The sequence below is a fragment of the Podarcis cretensis genome, assembly GCF_951804945.1.
Source record: "Podarcis cretensis genome assembly, chromosome: 2".
In the NCBI taxonomy this organism is placed as follows: domain Eukaryota; kingdom Metazoa; phylum Chordata; class Lepidosauria; order Squamata; family Lacertidae; genus Podarcis; species Podarcis cretensis.
The window spans coordinates 3,337,214-3,354,972 of NC_137171.1; the positions used below are offsets into that span (position 1 = coordinate 3,337,214).

General features: G+C 46.7%; 1 protein-coding gene across 5 annotated transcripts in view; it reads left to right on the forward strand.

Annotated features, from left to right (window-relative positions):
- The window catches only part of TNS2 (tensin 2), a 133,998-nt gene that overhangs the window by 83,957 nt on the left and 32,282 nt on the right, over nt 1–17,759 (forward strand). For all 5 annotated transcript variants that reach the window (XM_079965777.1, XM_079965779.1, XM_079965781.1 and 2 more), the window contains 3 exons: nt 11,372–11,410; nt 15,272–15,310; nt 17,417–17,466. In XM_079965777.1, coding sequence (XP_079821903.1) covers nt 11,372–11,410; nt 15,272–15,310; nt 17,417–17,466 — 128 coding nt within the window. The remainder of the gene's footprint in view (nt 1–11,371; nt 11,411–15,271; nt 15,311–17,416; nt 17,467–17,759) is intronic.

The following is a 17,759-nucleotide window of genomic DNA, read 5'->3' on the forward strand; positions in this document are numbered from 1 at the left end:
GGTAGAAACCCCCATTGCGGCCGAAGGGACCACACTTATTTATTGTTATTTATTATGTTGTTATTTATTTATGCATTACATTTATTCATTTACTTGTTATGCTGTATTCATTAATTAAGCTATACACTGCCCATTGACCAGGTTTGAGCCACGATAGGTAAATGGGAGGCATTTGCTATATTCTTTTGTTTATTATGGGTGGGATTCAACTCACCAGCCCCAGGAGCGGAAGCTGCAACAGGACTTCCTTGGGGATTTTGCCCCCTTTCCTCCCCTGTGCAGCCCGTGCTTGGTGGGAGGGGGTGTTGAGAGAACCCCCAGAACAGCAGGCGGGGTGGGGGGAGAGGGATTTGCTCTGTCTGGCAAGCTGAAACGTTTGTCCTGATGGAACGATTGTCACAAAGCTGCCTTGTATTCCTCCCTATGTTCATATCCTGCCGTTCCTCGGGGTGACCCAAGATGACATTTGTGGTTCTTCCATGACCCCTCTTTGTCGCATCCTCGCAATAACCCTGAGAGATGGGTTAGGCTGAGAGAGAGAGAGAGTGTGTGTCACAGGGCCAAGGTCTCTCAGCGAGCTTTGTGGCTGAGAAGAGGTGTGAACCTGGGTCTCCAGGGTCCTAGCTCAATGCTCAAACCACTACACCATCTTGGGCACCAGATGCTGGGGATAAGCAAGGAGAGAAGGCCACTCTTGCCTTCATGGCCTGTGGCCTTCCAGATATGCCTGTCTACTGCTGGAGACAGATTGCTGGACTAGGTGAACTTTGGTTTGGATTCAATAAGGGAGTCCTAACATTAGTATTCATAAGGTGCAGGGCAGTTTACAACCACAGTGTACATTGGGTTGGATCCAGACTTTGCCTCCTGTGAAAGCAAGGGCACTTTCCAGTCACGGAAGAATCCTACTGGCAGAACACGAAAGGAGCTGATTTTTGCTGAATGTCCTCTTCTCCTGAAGCCTGCTTTTTCTCCTGAAATTCGGCTTTGGAGGGCGGGGGGGGGGGTGGCTCTAGAGAGTGTAGATCTCCCCCCTTTTTTTTTCTTTCTCTCTCTCTCTCTTTCTTTCTTTCTTTTGGAGGAGAAGACATTCTCAGCTGCTCGGAAGCAACCTCTGTTTTCCCCTCCTGTTGCTGGCCTGTAGCTCCAGCCTGCATGGCCGACAGTCAAGGTTGATGCAAGTCATAACCCAACATTTGGACAGCACCAAGTTGCGGGAGGTTGTTCTAAGCAGAACCTGAGAAGTGGGGTATGAAATGCATAGCTCTTGAAAAGAAAAGTTCGTAAGTTTTTGCCTCTGCTGTTTATTTGGAGTCTCTCCTTCTTCTCTCTTTAAGTTGCCCAAGATTCCCCAGCGGCATATGGCTTAGATCTTGCGTGACTCGTCCAGAGCAATTTGTTCTGCAGCCTCCTCCCTGGAATCTCTCCCCCTCCGCTGTTCCCCTGGTGGGGAGCGTTTCATCCTTGGACTTTGGCTGGCAGGAGGCCATTCAGGGGAGGCATCAGGGACAGTAAGAAGGCTGCCCTGCAAATCCCTTTGGGGGCTTTCCTCGCACACAGGGCCTGACAGATTAACGTACTTGGAGGTGGTGTGGATTTCCACCCCTCCTGCAAGCCACAATGCCCTTTTTGTCTTCCCTTATGTCATGTTTTGCCTTCCCCTATAGCGAGTGGATTGGCTTGCATCCAAAAGTCATCTGGAACTGCTTTGCTCATGAGAGGTACCGCCTTGCCGGATCAGACCAAAAGCTGCATCTAGTCCAGGATTCAGTCTCTGTCAGCCTCTGGAGAGGGTGAGCAGAGTGGGTGGGGCACATTTTTTGAATGCTTCCCTAGCTAGCGAAAACAAAAACTCCCTACCAGTAGAAAAGCAGTGCATCAGGAAGATGGGATCAAGCTCAGCCTGCTCCTTCCTGCGCTGATTTTCTGCATGCAGGGAGATTTTTGTTTTAATTAACTTACTTTAATTTAAAATACTCACGTAAGCCTTCCCATCACAACTTACTAAAGGTGATATAAAGAAAAAGAAAATACACTTCAACAGGAAAATGGCCACAACTTAAAACTCAGCTTGAAGTTCTTTCAATTGAAACCATCAATTTACTAATTAAAGGTCCTTTTAAAAAGTTGATAAAGATGGGGCTATACGTACTTCCTCTGGGGGAGAGTTCCAAGACTCCAAGGCCACTATGGCAAAGATCCTGTGGTTCACGCCTGTCAGCCTGACGGAGGGATTGAAAGCAGAGCCTCAGAAGCCGTCTCAAGGCCTAGGCAGCTTCACGTGGCTGCAAGCCGGCCTTCAAGCAACCTGTTTCCAAACCCTTTATGCCACAGGCAGGGAAACTTTCAGCCCAAGGGCCACGTGTCAGTGGTGGGCGGAGCAGGGGTGCAAATTTTACCTTTGTCCAGTAGGCATGCTCCCACACACCCCTCTCTGTCCAGGCAGACTAAGGGCATTTTCAGAGTCCCAGGACATGTTCCAGCCAACCCAAAACACTTGGGCCAGTGACGGGTGTAGCCTGGGGAGCGTTCTGAGAGCCAGCTAGAGTGGCCTCATGGTCCACATTTGGGCCCCAGGCCTGAGGTTCCCCTCCCCAAGTTTATGGCTTCAAAGAGGGAGCCTAGAGCTTTCAGTCAAACCTTTTATATTCCTTTAATGTAGAGGAGCATCAAAAATGTGATCCCCTGCAACCTCTCTAGTATCACCTCCTTCATGCATAGGTCCTTAGAAGAGGCATAGGGAAGGCTGAGATCCAAGGCAGCCCAGGTTTGAAGAGTGGTGCATAAATGGACCTGGCTAAGCCCCTTTCCTGCTCTGTGCGTCATACACACACCCTGCTGCTGCCTGTGGCATCTGGAAGGAGGGGAGTACAAAGCCCCCACCCCTCCAAGCTCAGAGGCCTGTCTATCCTTTGCAGATGTGCCATAAAATGCAATGTCTTCCTTTTACTAAGAAGCAGCCCAGCTCATCCGGCCGTGAGGCCTGCTAGCTGTGCAGTTGGCCTGTTGAGATGTACAGCCTAGACTTCCTCCTTGAGTTTCCCACATCCTGGCGACCTCCCCTCTGCCTCCCATGGGCTGGTCCAGATGTTTTCCCAGGCCAGGGCTTGCTGGAGGGATCAAGCCAGAGGGCTTGGGAGGGGGAGGCAAGAAGCTTCCTCCAGAACAGCGCGCGCGCGCACACACACACACACACACACACACACACACACACACACATCTGCTCCACATCCCAAAAGTTTCCCACAACCGAACCGCAGGAGAACATTCAAGATTGGAGGCCGTTTGTGTCTGAGAGAGGGCATGTGTATGTGGGGCAGGGTGTGGCCATGAGATGAAATGGGGCATGAGCAGCAGAGGGAACCCCAGACTAAAGACCCAAGTGCATTTGCAGAAAGTGGGAGAAAACTGGAATATGAGTAGAGAGATTAGTAAATGGATGGTGAATTATCCTGAGCTCTTTTCGACTATTCAGGCTACCACATCCCTTTAATCTGCTTCCAGTGGGTCAATGCATGCATTAATTGTGTCCTTTTGAAACTGCAGTACTGAGGTTTCAATCTCATGCACACATGCTTGGGATCAAGGGTGCCAACTTGCCCCCCACATTGCGGAGGCCCGGCGTCATGTGATGTCATATGCACATCATGCGCAATGGGGGGGGGTGAACCAGGCATTTACTAGCCTGCTGGCCCACACATTTCTCTGTTAAAAATGATGTGTGGCTGAAAGCAAAGACACACTTTTAAAAAAGCTTTGGATACTAGGAAGCTATTTCCGGCCATCTTGGTGATTACTATTTATAGGTCTGCCTGTGAGTAAAAATTACATTTGTTGGACTTCATTCTGAGGGCCAAATTAGACATGACATGCCCAACGTTTCCCCCTCCACAGCTAATCATAGTTCCAAAGTATGTGTGTGTGATTTGGATCTGGGCCATGGCAGGGGAGCAAGCATTTGATGATCCCCCCATGCCCTCCTCCATTATGCTGATCTAACCCTGTGGCTGCTTTTAGCAATCAAAAAATGTAACTGGAGATGCATTCCTGTGTCTCTGCTGTTAATTTCTCCCCTTTCTATGCCTACATGTATTCTTATTAGTAGCAGCATTTGGTGGTATTCAGCTCCTGTGTTGCAATAGTGGAAGGATTTCCGCATGCACTATGGGACTCCCCCCACTTCCCCCACATGTACCCCAGAAACACCTAGGGCAGATTTAAGGGGAGAACAGGAAGGAGAGGGAGAGAATAGTCTATTGCACAAGCAGAAATCCTTGTGCTGACAGAATGTTCATCTAGCACTGTGTTTAATGTATTTTTAATCTAATAATAATAATAATAATAAATTTTATTTATATCCCACCCTCCCCAGCCGAAGCTGGGCTCAGGGCGGCTAACAACAATAAAACAGTACAAAAGTACAACACAACATAAATCTCTAAAATCATTCCTTATAAAATCAATTCAAATCAAGCCACCGGCAACCATTGGGCCAGAGCTCTGCGAAGATTGCCGAGGGAGGGAGTCAGGCTGTGCCTTGGCCAAAGGCCTGGTGGAACATCTCTGTCTTGCAGGCCTTGGGGAAAGATGTCAAGTCCCGCAGGGCCCTATTCTCTTGTGACAGAGTGTTCCACCAGATCGGAGCCACAGCCGAAAAAGCCCTGGCTCTAGTTGAGGCCAGCCTAACCTCTCTGAGGCCTGGGACCTTCAAGATGTTTTTATTTGAAGACCGTAAGTTTCTCTGTGGGACATACCAGGAGAGGCGGTCCCGTAGGTACAAGGGTCCTAGGCCGTATAGGGCTTTAAAGGTTAAAACCAGCACCTTGAACCTGATCCTGTACTCCACCGGGAGCCAGTGCAGCTGGTATAGCACCGGGTGAATGTGATCTTGCAGTGAAGACCCCGTAAGGAGTCTCGCTGCAGCATTCTGCACCCGCTGGAGTTTCTGGGTCAGTCTCAAGGGCAGCCCCACGTAGAGCGAGTTACAATAATCCAGCCTGGAGGTGACCATCGCGTGGATCACAGTGGCTAGGTCAGGGCGAGAGAGGTAAGGAGCCAACTGCTTAGCTTGACGGAGATGGAAAAATGCCGCCTTTGTTATGGCTGCAATCTGCGCCTTTTTGTTGGAAGCTGCCCAGAGTGGCAGGGGAAACCCAGCCAGATGGGTGGGGTAGAAATAATAAATTATTATTATTATTATTATTATTATTATTATTATTATTATTATTATGGATACTTAGAATCATAGAATTTGAGGGAAGGGCCCAAAGCCTACCGCCTGCAGTGCAGGAATTGCAACTAAGGAACCCCTAACAGATGCCCATCTAAGTTGTTGTTATTGTTTATTAGTACTGAATCACTTTCCACATAAATCTCAATCCTATAATAAAAACAAAGTAGAACAGTTTGAAAAACGATGCAAATAATTACCCAAAGCAGAGACCTAAAAAAAGTATTCAATTGTTCCTGGAAATGTGTCTGTCAAATCTGAAGAGGAATGCTCTTCCACAAAATGGGCAGCCAAACTGAAAGCCTTGCTCCAAGTTGTTGTGGAGCACCTGATGGATTCAAGTTCCTGAAAGCTTTTCCTTAAGTTGGGGCTTATCCACACTTCCTCTCGTTCTGCTGGGAGAAATCGCTCCTTGAGCTCAGCTGGAGCAAAGGACAAATTGATTGCCATTTGTCCCGCTCTATCGCTAAGAGTGGGTTTTAACTTTGAAAGGAAGGGGGCAAGGGGTAGACCACTTGGACCTGTGTCTAGAAAGTGCTTTCCAGGCATGACACAAGCAGAAGTTTAGATGAGCCCTTAGTCTCTTAAGTTGCTACAAGATTCTCTTTGACTATTAAGCTTTTCTCCTGCTTCCCGCTCTTGACTTCACTTCCCATCAATAATGGTGTAAAACATTATTTCAGAAGGTGTGGGGAAGGGAAAGAGGGGTGGATTATGAGTTATTGATTCCTAGGTCTCTTATTCCAAGTCATAATCCTTACCCCGTTTTTCAGCCTCTGAAGCAGTAGATGACTGTAAGAGATCAGGGGTGGGGAACTGGATCATGGTGGAGGGCCCAATCCTTCCCTTCCTCCCTCTCTCCCTGTAGGCCAAGTTTGACAGTTGGTAGCAGTCAACTAAGTGATAAAATTCCACAAGAATGCAGCAAATACATAAAAATCCAAAAACTGCATTCATTCCATCAATGCAAAGAATGTGCAACAGAACGTTTCCTCACTCTCCTCCGCTTGCCTGCACTCTGTACCTTCCTCAAATCTGCTCAGGAAGGTTGTGGAGGGGAACTCAGAGAAGATTAAGTGGGTGCAATGGGAAAACTCCATTGCACAAGCATAAACCCTTGCTCTAACTGAACAGCTTTTACTTAGAGCTACATTGGATTCAACCCATAATTCACAGCCCTGTAATTTCTGGAATTGGGATTTGAAAGTGATAGGACTATGCTATTCAACTCTGGTTCCATTTTGAATGTTAACCCAGCTGTGCACAATCAGCTGTATAATTTTATCCCACCAGGTAGGTGTGTCCTACCCCCAGGATTCAAGATGCCTGCTCAGCCACAAAACAACATCTCTATACAGTATTCAAAACTCCCAAGCTTTGCTTCAAGAGGCAATTTAGATGAAGGATAGGGAGAAAGGGTGGGGAATCCTTTTTCTGCCCCAAAAGGCAAGTCATTCAGAGGGCAACAGCTGGCAGGTCACAAGGACCTGATTAGATTCAAAATGCTTATTGATCGTTTTTTGGAGCGCTAATAACAATCTGGCAAATTAAACTGTCCCCCCAACTCCCCCAGGCTTCAGAAGAGAAGATATTCTCCATCCCACTTGGTGTTTGTTTGTTTCTTTAATTAAAGGCACAGGTCACAAAAGAATAGCCTGCGTCATGTGCAACAGGCACCTCTTTTGTCTGTTTACTTAATTGCACCCTTGTTCACACACAGTGTAATTTCAGTTGTGTTGATAGTTGGTTTGACAAAGGCACTCTGACCTGCCACTTTGCACCACATGATGGGACAGAGGCAGGAGCTGCAACTAGCTTTGACACCCAGACAAAACTACTTGGTTTGATTGAGCCCCACAGCTTTCCAGGTCTGAAAAAAATATAGGACCCATTGAGGCAATGTGTTTTGCATTTAAAAATTAAAATCTCATGAACTCAGTGGGTAGAGCATGAGACTCTTAATCTCAGGGTTGTGGGTTTGAGCCCTAGAAAGATTCCAGCTTTGCAGGGGGTTGGACTAGATGACCCTTGGGGTTCCTTCCGACTTTACAGTTCCATTATTAGTATCATAGAATCATAGAATTGTAGGGTTGGAAGGAACCCTGAGGGCCTTCTAGTCCAGTCCCCTGCAATACCTCTTCCTCTTGCGCAGCACATTCTTGTGCAGAGGGATCAGTTTTGTCCTGCAAAGGAGACTTGGCTCTTTCTTCCAACAACCAGAATCTTTGCCTGATGTTAGTTTGGAAGTTGCTTTGGAAGTTCTATTGCAGTGCAACACGGGAGCGTCTGACTCTTACCTACCTAGTTTTCATAATGTAGCCCAGGAGCAGAAATAAACTCTTCTTAGTACGGAGTGTGACCAAGATGGGAGCAGGGAAGAGTTTGTTTTTGTAAGGGAGTTTCTTAAGGAAGGATGATGGGCTCCAACATGTAAGCACAGGGTTCATGTGCGTAGTAAAATCACCCTCCCCTCCCCCCAAAATGCAGCCGTTCCTTTCCTGTGTGTGACTCATGGAAAAACTTTACACATGTACACAAGCATCCCAGCTCCTGTTTGTCTAGGTAGGAAGGGGAATTCTTTTTCTGTCGAAGCCACTTTGCTTATGGGGGCAATCTGTTGGGGGCTGCTAAGTTTATGTGGGTGTGACTGAATCCAGCAGTGGGCACAACCATAGCCCAAAGTGGGCCTGCCCCCTACTTTTCTTTTTCCTGACATCATCTGTGCCCCCCCCCCTCTCTCTCTCTCTCTCTCTCTCTCACACACACACACACACACAGTTTCTGACACCCGCTTCGTTCTCCCCATCCCAAGGGCTTCCTGCCTGTGGTATTTTGAAATTAGGTTGGAAGCCTAAGAATCTGATCTGATTCTACATCATTTTGGTGATTTCATCACTAAGTGATTAATGATATGCTGTCATGAAGGGGGCAGCTGCATAAGGAAAAATAGAAAGGGGTATTTACAGTACATGTTAAAAGGGATGTGGGTGGCACTGCGGTCTAAACCACTGAGCCTCTTGGGCTTGCCCATCAGAAGGTCAGTGGTTCAAATCCCCGCAACGGGGTGAGCTCCTGTTGCTTGGTCCCAGCTCCTGCCAACCTAGCAGTTCGAATGCACCTCAAAGTGCAAGTAGATAAATAGGTACCACTCCAGTGGGAAGGTAAACGGCGTTTCCGTGCGTTGCTCTGGTTCGTGCATTGCTCTGGTTTCGCCAGAAGCAGCTTAGTCATGCTGGCCACATGACCCGGAAGCTGTCTGCGGACAAACGCCGGCTTCCTCGGCCTGTAAAGAGAGATGAGCACGCAACCCCAGAGTCGTTCAAGACTGGACTTAACTGTCAGGGGTCCTTTACCTTTACCTTTTTATTTACATGTTGCAACTCCAAAACTCAGTGCTCATACTAAAATTCTCAAGTTTAACAAAATGAACACACATAAGCCTATCCCTTCTGACAGTTCTGAACCTGGTCTTTACAACTTTGCAGAACCTGTTTGGAACTTACAGCAAAGCATGGCATTGTGGAGGGTGAAAGGGTTAAATGAAAAGGCTGTGAGAGATGAGCTGGTAGCTCTCCCTTGCATGACACGAAGACTTTTCCTGCTGCTACACACAACCTACGTATTACTCAAACAAGTCGTCAGAAGCAAGAGATCTAGGAACTTTCTTATATGATTCCATGGCAGAAGCTTGAGAATTTCAAGACTTCAAATACTGTGACAGAATCTGTACAAAATTCTATATAGATGGTGTTTCAGCTGCCTGTTTTGATTAGCAACTTGATTCAGTTTTGGAGATTATTCATTGCTGATTTTACGAATGATGCTTACAGAACCTGTTGATTGAATTGTTCTTTGGGAGTTTCAAGGCTCTACTTTTTTTCAGTTGCAGTGTACATACCCTTATTTTAATATGAAAGATGCCTTGAGTGAATTTTGATTTGGAGAGGTGGCAAATAAATGATTTAAAATAACTATAATAAATAAATGTGCTTGTTGTGTAAAGCAGGGATGTGGCCTAACCTTCTTTGGACGGGGGGCTGCAATCCCCCTTGGCCAACTGGAGGGGGCGACTGCCAGGAGTGGGCATGACCCAAAGTAGGCGTGGCCACCCTTATCCCCCCGCCCCCCCCATGACGCAGCCTCTGCTCCGCAGCTGATCTCTGCTGTACAGCTATGGGGGGAAGTAGGTGTCTGCTCCTTGCTCATCAAATGATCAATTTGATTAATTAGGAGGGGAGCAAATTGCATCCCCATCAGGTAGGGGTGACAGTATCCCTCTGTTTATCATTTTCCTCATCTTAAAAATACATATCCTCATGAAAATTCCTCAGCATTTTGGTGCAAATTTCATCTAAACACATTTTTTTGTCTGCAGTTTGTACACATTTTTGCAAGCAATTTCTCCTAACATAATGCTTTTGTATGATATTGTCAGTCTGTTAATTGTTATACACATTTTCCCTTAACATATGTATATTTGTAAACATTAGTTGATTGGAGCACTAAATCGCAAAATCCAGTTAAGTGTGAACTTTGAAGGATGGCTGTGTATCTGTTCTTATATTGTTTCTGGAAGTCCAATTTTGATAAATTCAATTTTAAATGCAAACTGAGATGAATTTCTCCCCATCCCTACCATTAAGGCAACCTCTCTCCCAAACCCCCAATCATACCTTCCTTTTTCATTTTGCTGCCACTGCCAAATGACGGGGTGTTTGGGGACCAGCAAAATTTGCTTGATCAGGCCTCCAGGACAGGGGTTAGGTACCCCTGCAAAAAGGAAGCAATATTTCTGAATAATATCTGGTTTGAATCCATCTAGCAGCCAAAGAATGTTGGAAAATCAAGCTGGAAAAAAAGCAATCTATAAAAATTGCTCTTAGTTAGAGTGGTATGTCTAATATTAAAACATAATTCATTTGGGGAGGTTTAATGGTATAGGCACATGGTCCCTCTTTCTGTCCTCAGGTTGTTAAATAAAACCTTCCCTGTTTTCTGCTTCAAAGGGCATTTTACATGAAAGGAAAGTGAAACAGAATCTTCCTATTTACAGGAATTGGTCATTTATGTACATCTCTTAATGTTTGGCGTTCTTATTAGGAAAGCAAATGAATCCTCTCAGTAGAAGTGTTTGCCTAGCTCACAAATATTCTACTTAGAACTTCAAAAAAATGTAGCATTATCCTATTTCAGGTTCACATTTTGATTTTTGTACGCCCTTATAAACATGTATCTGGAACAGTCTCTGGAGCCTGGGGCGGGGGGAGCAGGGAAAGTGGCAGGCAAGGAGAGCATTAAGCATACTGATGTTTCTCTGTTCCAAATTGCCCCCCCCCCCCGAAAGAGCTTTTATCTAACAAAGTACCACGGCCATTCAGGATCATATTTGTCTGTCATGTTTAGCTCTACTCTGATGTTCAGTTTTTGTTTGTTCAAGGACACATACATGCACATTCATGTGTGCGCGTGTTGAGTGAAAGCCAGCAGTTGAACAAATATTAATAAATTCCGACTCAATTATTTGTTGCTAGTAACATCCATGGAGGAGCAAGGCGAGCCCCTTCCTGACGTGGCCTCATCCCTTAGATCAGGCTGCCAAGGGAGGTGGGGGTTCTCTGTCCCCTGCAAGCAGCAGTTCCAGAACCTGTAGAAGATGAAGGAGACGGCACTTGGTCCCTCCCTCTTCTCTCATAGGTCACCCAGGGATGCAAAGGCAGCTTCACCAGGTGAGACAGGAGAGCGACAGGGCTGAATAGCCTCCCTGTGCTTCCCCCCTGGGTGTGGGGTGCAGCCTGTTTACATTTCTCTATATATAGCAGAGCCCCCACTGCTGTGCTGCCCGCTCTGCCTCCCAGCCGTGATGAATTGCTGCCTATGTGTGTGCCGTCACTGGAAGGGCCCAGCCCAGGCCAAAGCAAACACCCTGATGGGGAAAAGAGGCAGATCCTGCTGCCTCGTAGAGAGGAGCTGAGCAAGAGTCTTTCTCCACTCCCACCACTCCTGAGCATGGAGAGAGGAAGGGGTGGTTTGGTCCTTGCAAAGCCCTGTTTGTGGGGATGCTGGCGAGCTGGGAGGCCTCCCAGCTGAGCAGCCAGGGATGTGCAGCCGGACTTTTCATTCTCTGTTTCTTCTCATTTCCAGGTAGCATCATCCTGCCAGCCCCTCCCTCTACCTGAACTGGTAAGTGTGGATGTCTAGCCGCCCACTGTATGTTTTATGCCTTACCTGTGGCCTTCCCCCATCCCCTGCATAGTTGCTGTCTGCTGTGTTTTAGTTCAGTGAGGATGGGGATTTAGCACAAAGCATGACGGCATGTATTTCTAAATTCACCATGCTTTTTTGCCTTTCACCTGGCTTCACCTCTGCAAAGGTTTTGGCAGGCGTATGCATCAGCAAACCAAACAGAGTTGTCTGACTTGCACACTCCCAACCAATTTAACATTTGTTTGGAACTTTTAAAATGATGATAAACTAATTTATGTTGACAAAACCGCTACCAAGGATGAGGCAGGAGAGGTGTATGTGATACCAGAAGCCCCCAGTCAGCCTGTGCAATGCATTGTCAGATTCTGCCCCATATCTACAGTTCCTTCATAGAATTATAGAATTCCCCAGGCGTTCCTTCCTAGAGAGAAGATTGTATATGAGCAAATCACAGTGGGTGACTCCGCTGCTTAAAGCAAGGGTGGGGATCCTGTGCCCTCCACATGTTGTTGAACTGCAACTCCCATCAGCCCCAGCCAGCGTGGCCACTGGCCTCAGCGATGATGGGAGTTGGAGCCCAACAGTTTATGGGGGGACAGATGTTCCACAACCAGGAAGGCTAAATACTGGCAGGTGGGTGGATTCCAACCACCACCACCACCTGCCATAGATGAAGTAGTTCTCTGATGAGCTATTCCTTATGAGCCAAATTGCAGTTGAGGTTATAGGTGGGTCTTTGCTGTGGAGGTTTGTGAGAGTACTCAGTAAGGAAAGTCCTTTCTTCAGAGTGCATAAATGTGTGGATGGGAATATGGAAGGGAGAGGTGGTTTCCTGGGTTGAAAGCCCAGCTGAGCTTTGGATTTGTTGTGTACTCTTGGACACGTTCTGTTTCTTGGTCTTGGCAGTGGGATCCAAGGCCAGCCTAGCCATTAGGCAGGGTGAGGCTACTGCCTCAGGTGGCGGAAGCTCCTGAGGCAGCATTTCCACGGGCACCACACCACCTCCACCAGCAGCAGCAAAGAAGTGGTGCCGGCATTGGCATCAGTTTCAGCCAAGATCAGGGCTATTTGGGGCATGATCTTGCCTGAAATTGGTGCCATGATGGAGCTGCTTCTCTGCCCGCAACGGATGTGGCAGGGCACGTGGTGCAGGCAGCAGTGACAGATAACTGTGGTGGCAGGAGCGGTGGCAACAGTAGGACAGGGCAGCACTTCCTGATTCGCCTCAGGTAGTGAAATGGGATGCACAGCCTGGTGGGAACAGTATTAGCCCGGCTCATAAGCTCGTAAGTGCTGCTGTGAGAATGTGAAAGAACAACTGCAAGGAACCAGACCAGATTAATGGTAGCAGGAAGCAAAATCTCCCACTGAAGAGGGAATGAAAGAAATGTTAATAATGCAACTTGAGAGGATGCATTCCCTTGCTGCTGACGTCTGATGGGCCTATTTTCTCTGTGAGGGCCAAGACAAGAGTTGCAGCCTTCCCTGTGAGCTAACCTGTTAGCAACTGGAAGGCGTTCTACGCCACCCGGTGCAAGAAGGGCCCGCTAAAGCACAATGATTTTTTGGCTACTGTCTACCATACAGGAATGTTTCAGAGAAATGCCAAGATACAGATAAGAGGCTGTCCAACTTGCTTGCTCCAGAGGGCCTTGCAGACCCCCACCCCACTCCCAAATTGATTGTGACCTTAACTTGCCTTGAATCTGGGATCAGCAAAGGTATTCTAGTGACCTCGCAGGTCAGGAAGACTCAGGAGACTCAGCTCATGGCTGGTTTAGTGATTTAGGAGATGGATGGTCCCTTGACTCTGGCCTTGCAGTGGAGGCTGAATGTGGCTTCATGTTAGTTTTTAGAGAAGTCAAGATAGTAAGAAAGCTGTATGTGATCCTAATTATCTGTAGCTCCACTGTATTGTTTACTTTTCTCTCTTTTATTGATTGTCCTTTTTATGCTTTTCCTTGTTCTATTTGTCCTTTTTTGAAGTTTGTAACTGTTTTCTCTGCTGGCAAAGCAAAGCAAAAAACAAAACAAAACAAAACAAAGGCATATCAGGTGGCTTGCCAGCTTTTTGCTGCAATGACAATGAGCTTGAAAGAACAGGTGTATCCTCTCTAAAGTGCAACCAAATGTCCACCGCCTCTTCCCAGTCATGAGGGCAGGCTCTGTTTCCCTCGCAGGTTGTCCCAAATTGAACAGACAGTAAAGGAAGTGAGAGACAAGTAGTCTCCAGGAAATGTAAAGAGGAACCAGGCTGACAACTTATTAATAGCTGTCCATTCAGTGACCAAGGTGTGGGGGGAGGGCAGGAATCAGGCCACATGGCCATTTTCTCAACACAATGAAATTGTAAGTCATTTGTGTTTGGCACGGCAAGACATTCTTTTGACTATGCTGACATTAAAAGATTGCAACCTGCCTTTCTGACTGCAATAATCCATGCGAAGCAAAGAGTTCGCAAGCAAGGGTCAACACTTTTTGGCTGAGCTTGCTGACCAAGCCAAAAATGGCAGTTCCAGCTCCTAGCAGAATTTCTCGAGGGGGAAGCTGGGGGAAGCCTGCATTGTTGGAGAACCTCCCACGCCAAGGGAAAGGCAAGCTCCTCAGGCTTGCCAGAGGGTGGTGCCACACTCTCTGTGGCGAGTGCATTTGTTGAAACCTGTTGCCAGGACATGGCAAGCTGCTGAATGCCCTCACCCCATCAAAACAGTGTGATCTGCTTGGGCCATATCAAGCTATCGTCTTATATCAACTTCACTACCTTATGATCAAGGAAAGAATGGTCATGTAAATTGCAGAGATCACAAGGATGTGCATACTGTACTTGTTTCTTTTTTAAATTGTGAATTTGCAGTTCATTTAGGGAGGGTATGAGAAGTTTCTTAAAACTTAGGGCCTGCCACTGAAAATTGTACTCCCGTATCAAGTTTTCCCTCTTCCCTTCTATAATATGTTTTAAAGCCCACTCCTGTGTCATGACATCATTGCTTTCCCTACTAGGTGTCGTGGGCAGTAGGGCTGTAGAAATGCACATTTTATGACATCAGAGGGGAGTAAGGTTAATTACACTGTAGCTGGGAGGAGAATTTGACATGAGGAAGCCATTATCAGTAGTAGACGCAGGTGGCGCTGTGGGTTAAAGCCTCAGCGCCTAGGGCTTGCCGATCGAAAGGTCGGCGGTTCGAATCCCTGCGGCGGGGTGCGCTCCCGCTGCTCGGTCCCAGCGCCTGCCAACCTAGCAGTTCGAAAGCACCTCCGGGTGCAAGTAGATAAATAGGGACCGCTTACCAGCGGGAAGGTAAACGGCGTTTCCGTGTGCGACTCTGGCTCGCCAGAGCAGCGATGTCACGCTGGCCACGTGACCCGGAAGTGTCTCCGGACAGCGCTGGCCCCTGGCCTCTTAAGTGAGATGGGCGCACAACCCCAGAGTCTGGCAAGACTGGCCCGTACGGGCAGGGGTACCTTTACCTTTACCTTTACCTTAGCTCCATTTCACTCGCTTTTTAGTCGTACCTCTAGCTCCCATCAGTCTCAACCAGCATGGCCAATGCTCAGGTTTGATAGGGGTTGTAGTCCAAAACATATGGAGGGCCCCAGGTTGGCAAAGGCTATCCCAGTAGGAAGATGTCGTGTTGCTGTTGCCCCTGTGTACCTCTCCTTCGACTCCGGTTTGAGGATCAAGCCATCAAGGAATGAGCTTCAGGCCCCCACTGCAGCTGAGGAGAGTCTCAGCCATAGAAGCTGCATGGTGCTGTCTTGCATGTAATGCTCATCTTTGTGATTTTGTTTTGCTTTCCTAAACACTCTCCTTCTCCCCATTCTTCCCCATTTGTCAAGAGGAGGAATACAGCTCCAGTCCGGCGTATTGAGCATTTGGTAAGACTTTGCTTTCTCTAAACTCCCTTAACTCTGCCTGCGGGGCTTTCCAGTCTAAAGTTTGATTCACTAGCAACTGAAAACTGTTTCTAGACACCATGCTGACATGTAATCAGGAAGGGCATGTAAGGGCATTTTCTTCTTCTTCTTCTGCTTGTAATTACATTCATTTTTCTACTTAAAAGGTCTTTATTCATTTCATGACTCGTTCGTTAAAATCGCATTAGGTTCAGTGCACATTAGTCAAAGACACATTTGTTTCATAACTTGAGTTCATTTCTCCCTCTCTCTAACTTCTTCTAATCTCCCTCTCTCTTTTTAAAAATGCTGACGTGGGAAGATAGTTGGCTTTGCAGCTGCCTCCAGGCGGCCTCCCTCTCTTTCCTCCAGGTGCTCCAGGGTGCCCTGCGAAGACAGATCGATGGTTAAACCACTCTGAGAGGGGAATAGAGGCCTCCTAACAACGCTCAGCACCCTCAACAAACTGTGCTTCTCAGGATTCTTTTGGGGAAGCCATGGCTAATTAAAGTGGCATGCTACCACTTTAAACATACATTATTATTATTATTATTATTAAAATTTGTATATTGCCCTTCATCCAAAGATCACAGGGCTGTTCACAACATAAAAAATACAAAAGGAGAACACAAAATACATAATAAAACAAGAACAGACCAATAATCTGCCCTCTCACAATCACATTCAAAAGGCCATAGAATGTTAATCAGCCAAAGTTTTGGTTGAAGATAAATATTTTTGTGGTACATCTCCCAGCTCCTGCAAATGCCTGGATAACTCATTTATAAAGTCTGAAATATTTATAAAGTCTGACGTATTTTTATTAGATATGTCAAAAGTGAACCTGTTAAGTTCACTTTTAAAAAACCTTTCTATCAAGGTGAGTCAATTAAGAAGGAAGGGATGAAAACAAACTTCTCACTTTCAAAGATATCTATTTATTAATCTATGCATGCTAATCTGAGTGAGGGGAAAGATTAAGATCATTATGTTTTGTTCTTAAGAGGCATAGCCTGAGAAGGAGAGAGCCCTAAACCTATTTGCTTTTTCTACAAATCTCATCCACCAACTCAAGGAGACATTCTCAGCCCATCAGTCTTAGTAATGGCAATGGTTACCCTGTTACCTTCATATTATTAGCCCTTATATTGCAGGTGGGGAACTGAGGCTGAAGCCAGCTAGTGGGTTAACACAAGAAGCAAGATTCAGAACAGGGTTTCTTCATTCACAGCTCTGAGACAAACTACATCTTACATTATTTGTGCTTTTGCAAAAGGCATTATTAAGCGGGCTGCTTTCATTTTGAAAGAAAAACACCCATGTTGAGCCCCATCCAGGAACAGCCATCCAATTCATCTTTAGGGACAAATAGCAGTTGGCTAGTTGTGGCAAGGGTGACCAGCTTAAGCACACTTTAAAAAAACCATGAATAATGAGCACAGGAACATTGGAAACTGCCTTATATTGAGCTAGGCTGAGCTGCAGTAGTGAGATGAGACACAAACCTGTAGACTTCCTTCTGCTTGGGGGGTTGTGGGGATGGGGGGGGCACAAGCCTACGACAGAGGGAGGCAGCAGTGCAGACGCCTTCCCTCCATGGCAGAATTTGTAGATCTGACATTGGATGATGACAGGAGCAGCAGAAGTGGGGGGAATGTGGGCACGGTACCATGGTGGGTGGGGCTCAGCGTCCCTTGTTCCTTCCCTGGTCATCAGATCAGTCCTTTGATGAGTGGAGAGGGGGCACTGTGAGCTAAGGAGGGGAAACTGTATGCCAGTGTGCAAATATATGAAGGTGTGTGCCCCCCTCCCCCATATGTGGTCCACGTGCTCACAACTGGCATATGGACCCTGGTAGGTTGGCCAAGGGGAAATGCAGCTCTCAGGCAAAAAAAAAAAAGTTTGGCCACACTCCTGCTTTAGAATAGAAAAAATATGAATAGAAAGAAATCTGTTGCTCTGTTTCCTGCATGCTATTCATTGCTCTTTTCAGTCAGAGTCACTCTGTTCTTGCTTGCTGTTTTGCTTTGGAAGTGCTTTTTTGATGGCTTTCCCCCGACTTCCTCCCTCCCCACATTTATTTTTCAGGGCTCTACCAAGTCCCTCAACACTGCTAAGCAACGGAACACGCTACCCAGGTAAGGGGTTTGCATTTAGGTTTTGCATTCTTGTCATGCTGACTTGCCTTTGGGACCTATAGTTATCCTGTAACTTTTGCAAGCAGCAGATTTGTGCTTTGCAGAAGGTGGTAATTTAAATACCATTCTGTGATTACAAAAGGCATGTGTCTGGACTGCTCCAACCAATTCTGATTGGCCACATTCAGCTGGAAGAAAGACAAAGAGAAACTATAATGTTTATGGGCCCAGGAATGGCCCAGCAATAGTTTTGAATGTCCTGGGCAACCCTGTCTCCCCCACCCCCTTCATCT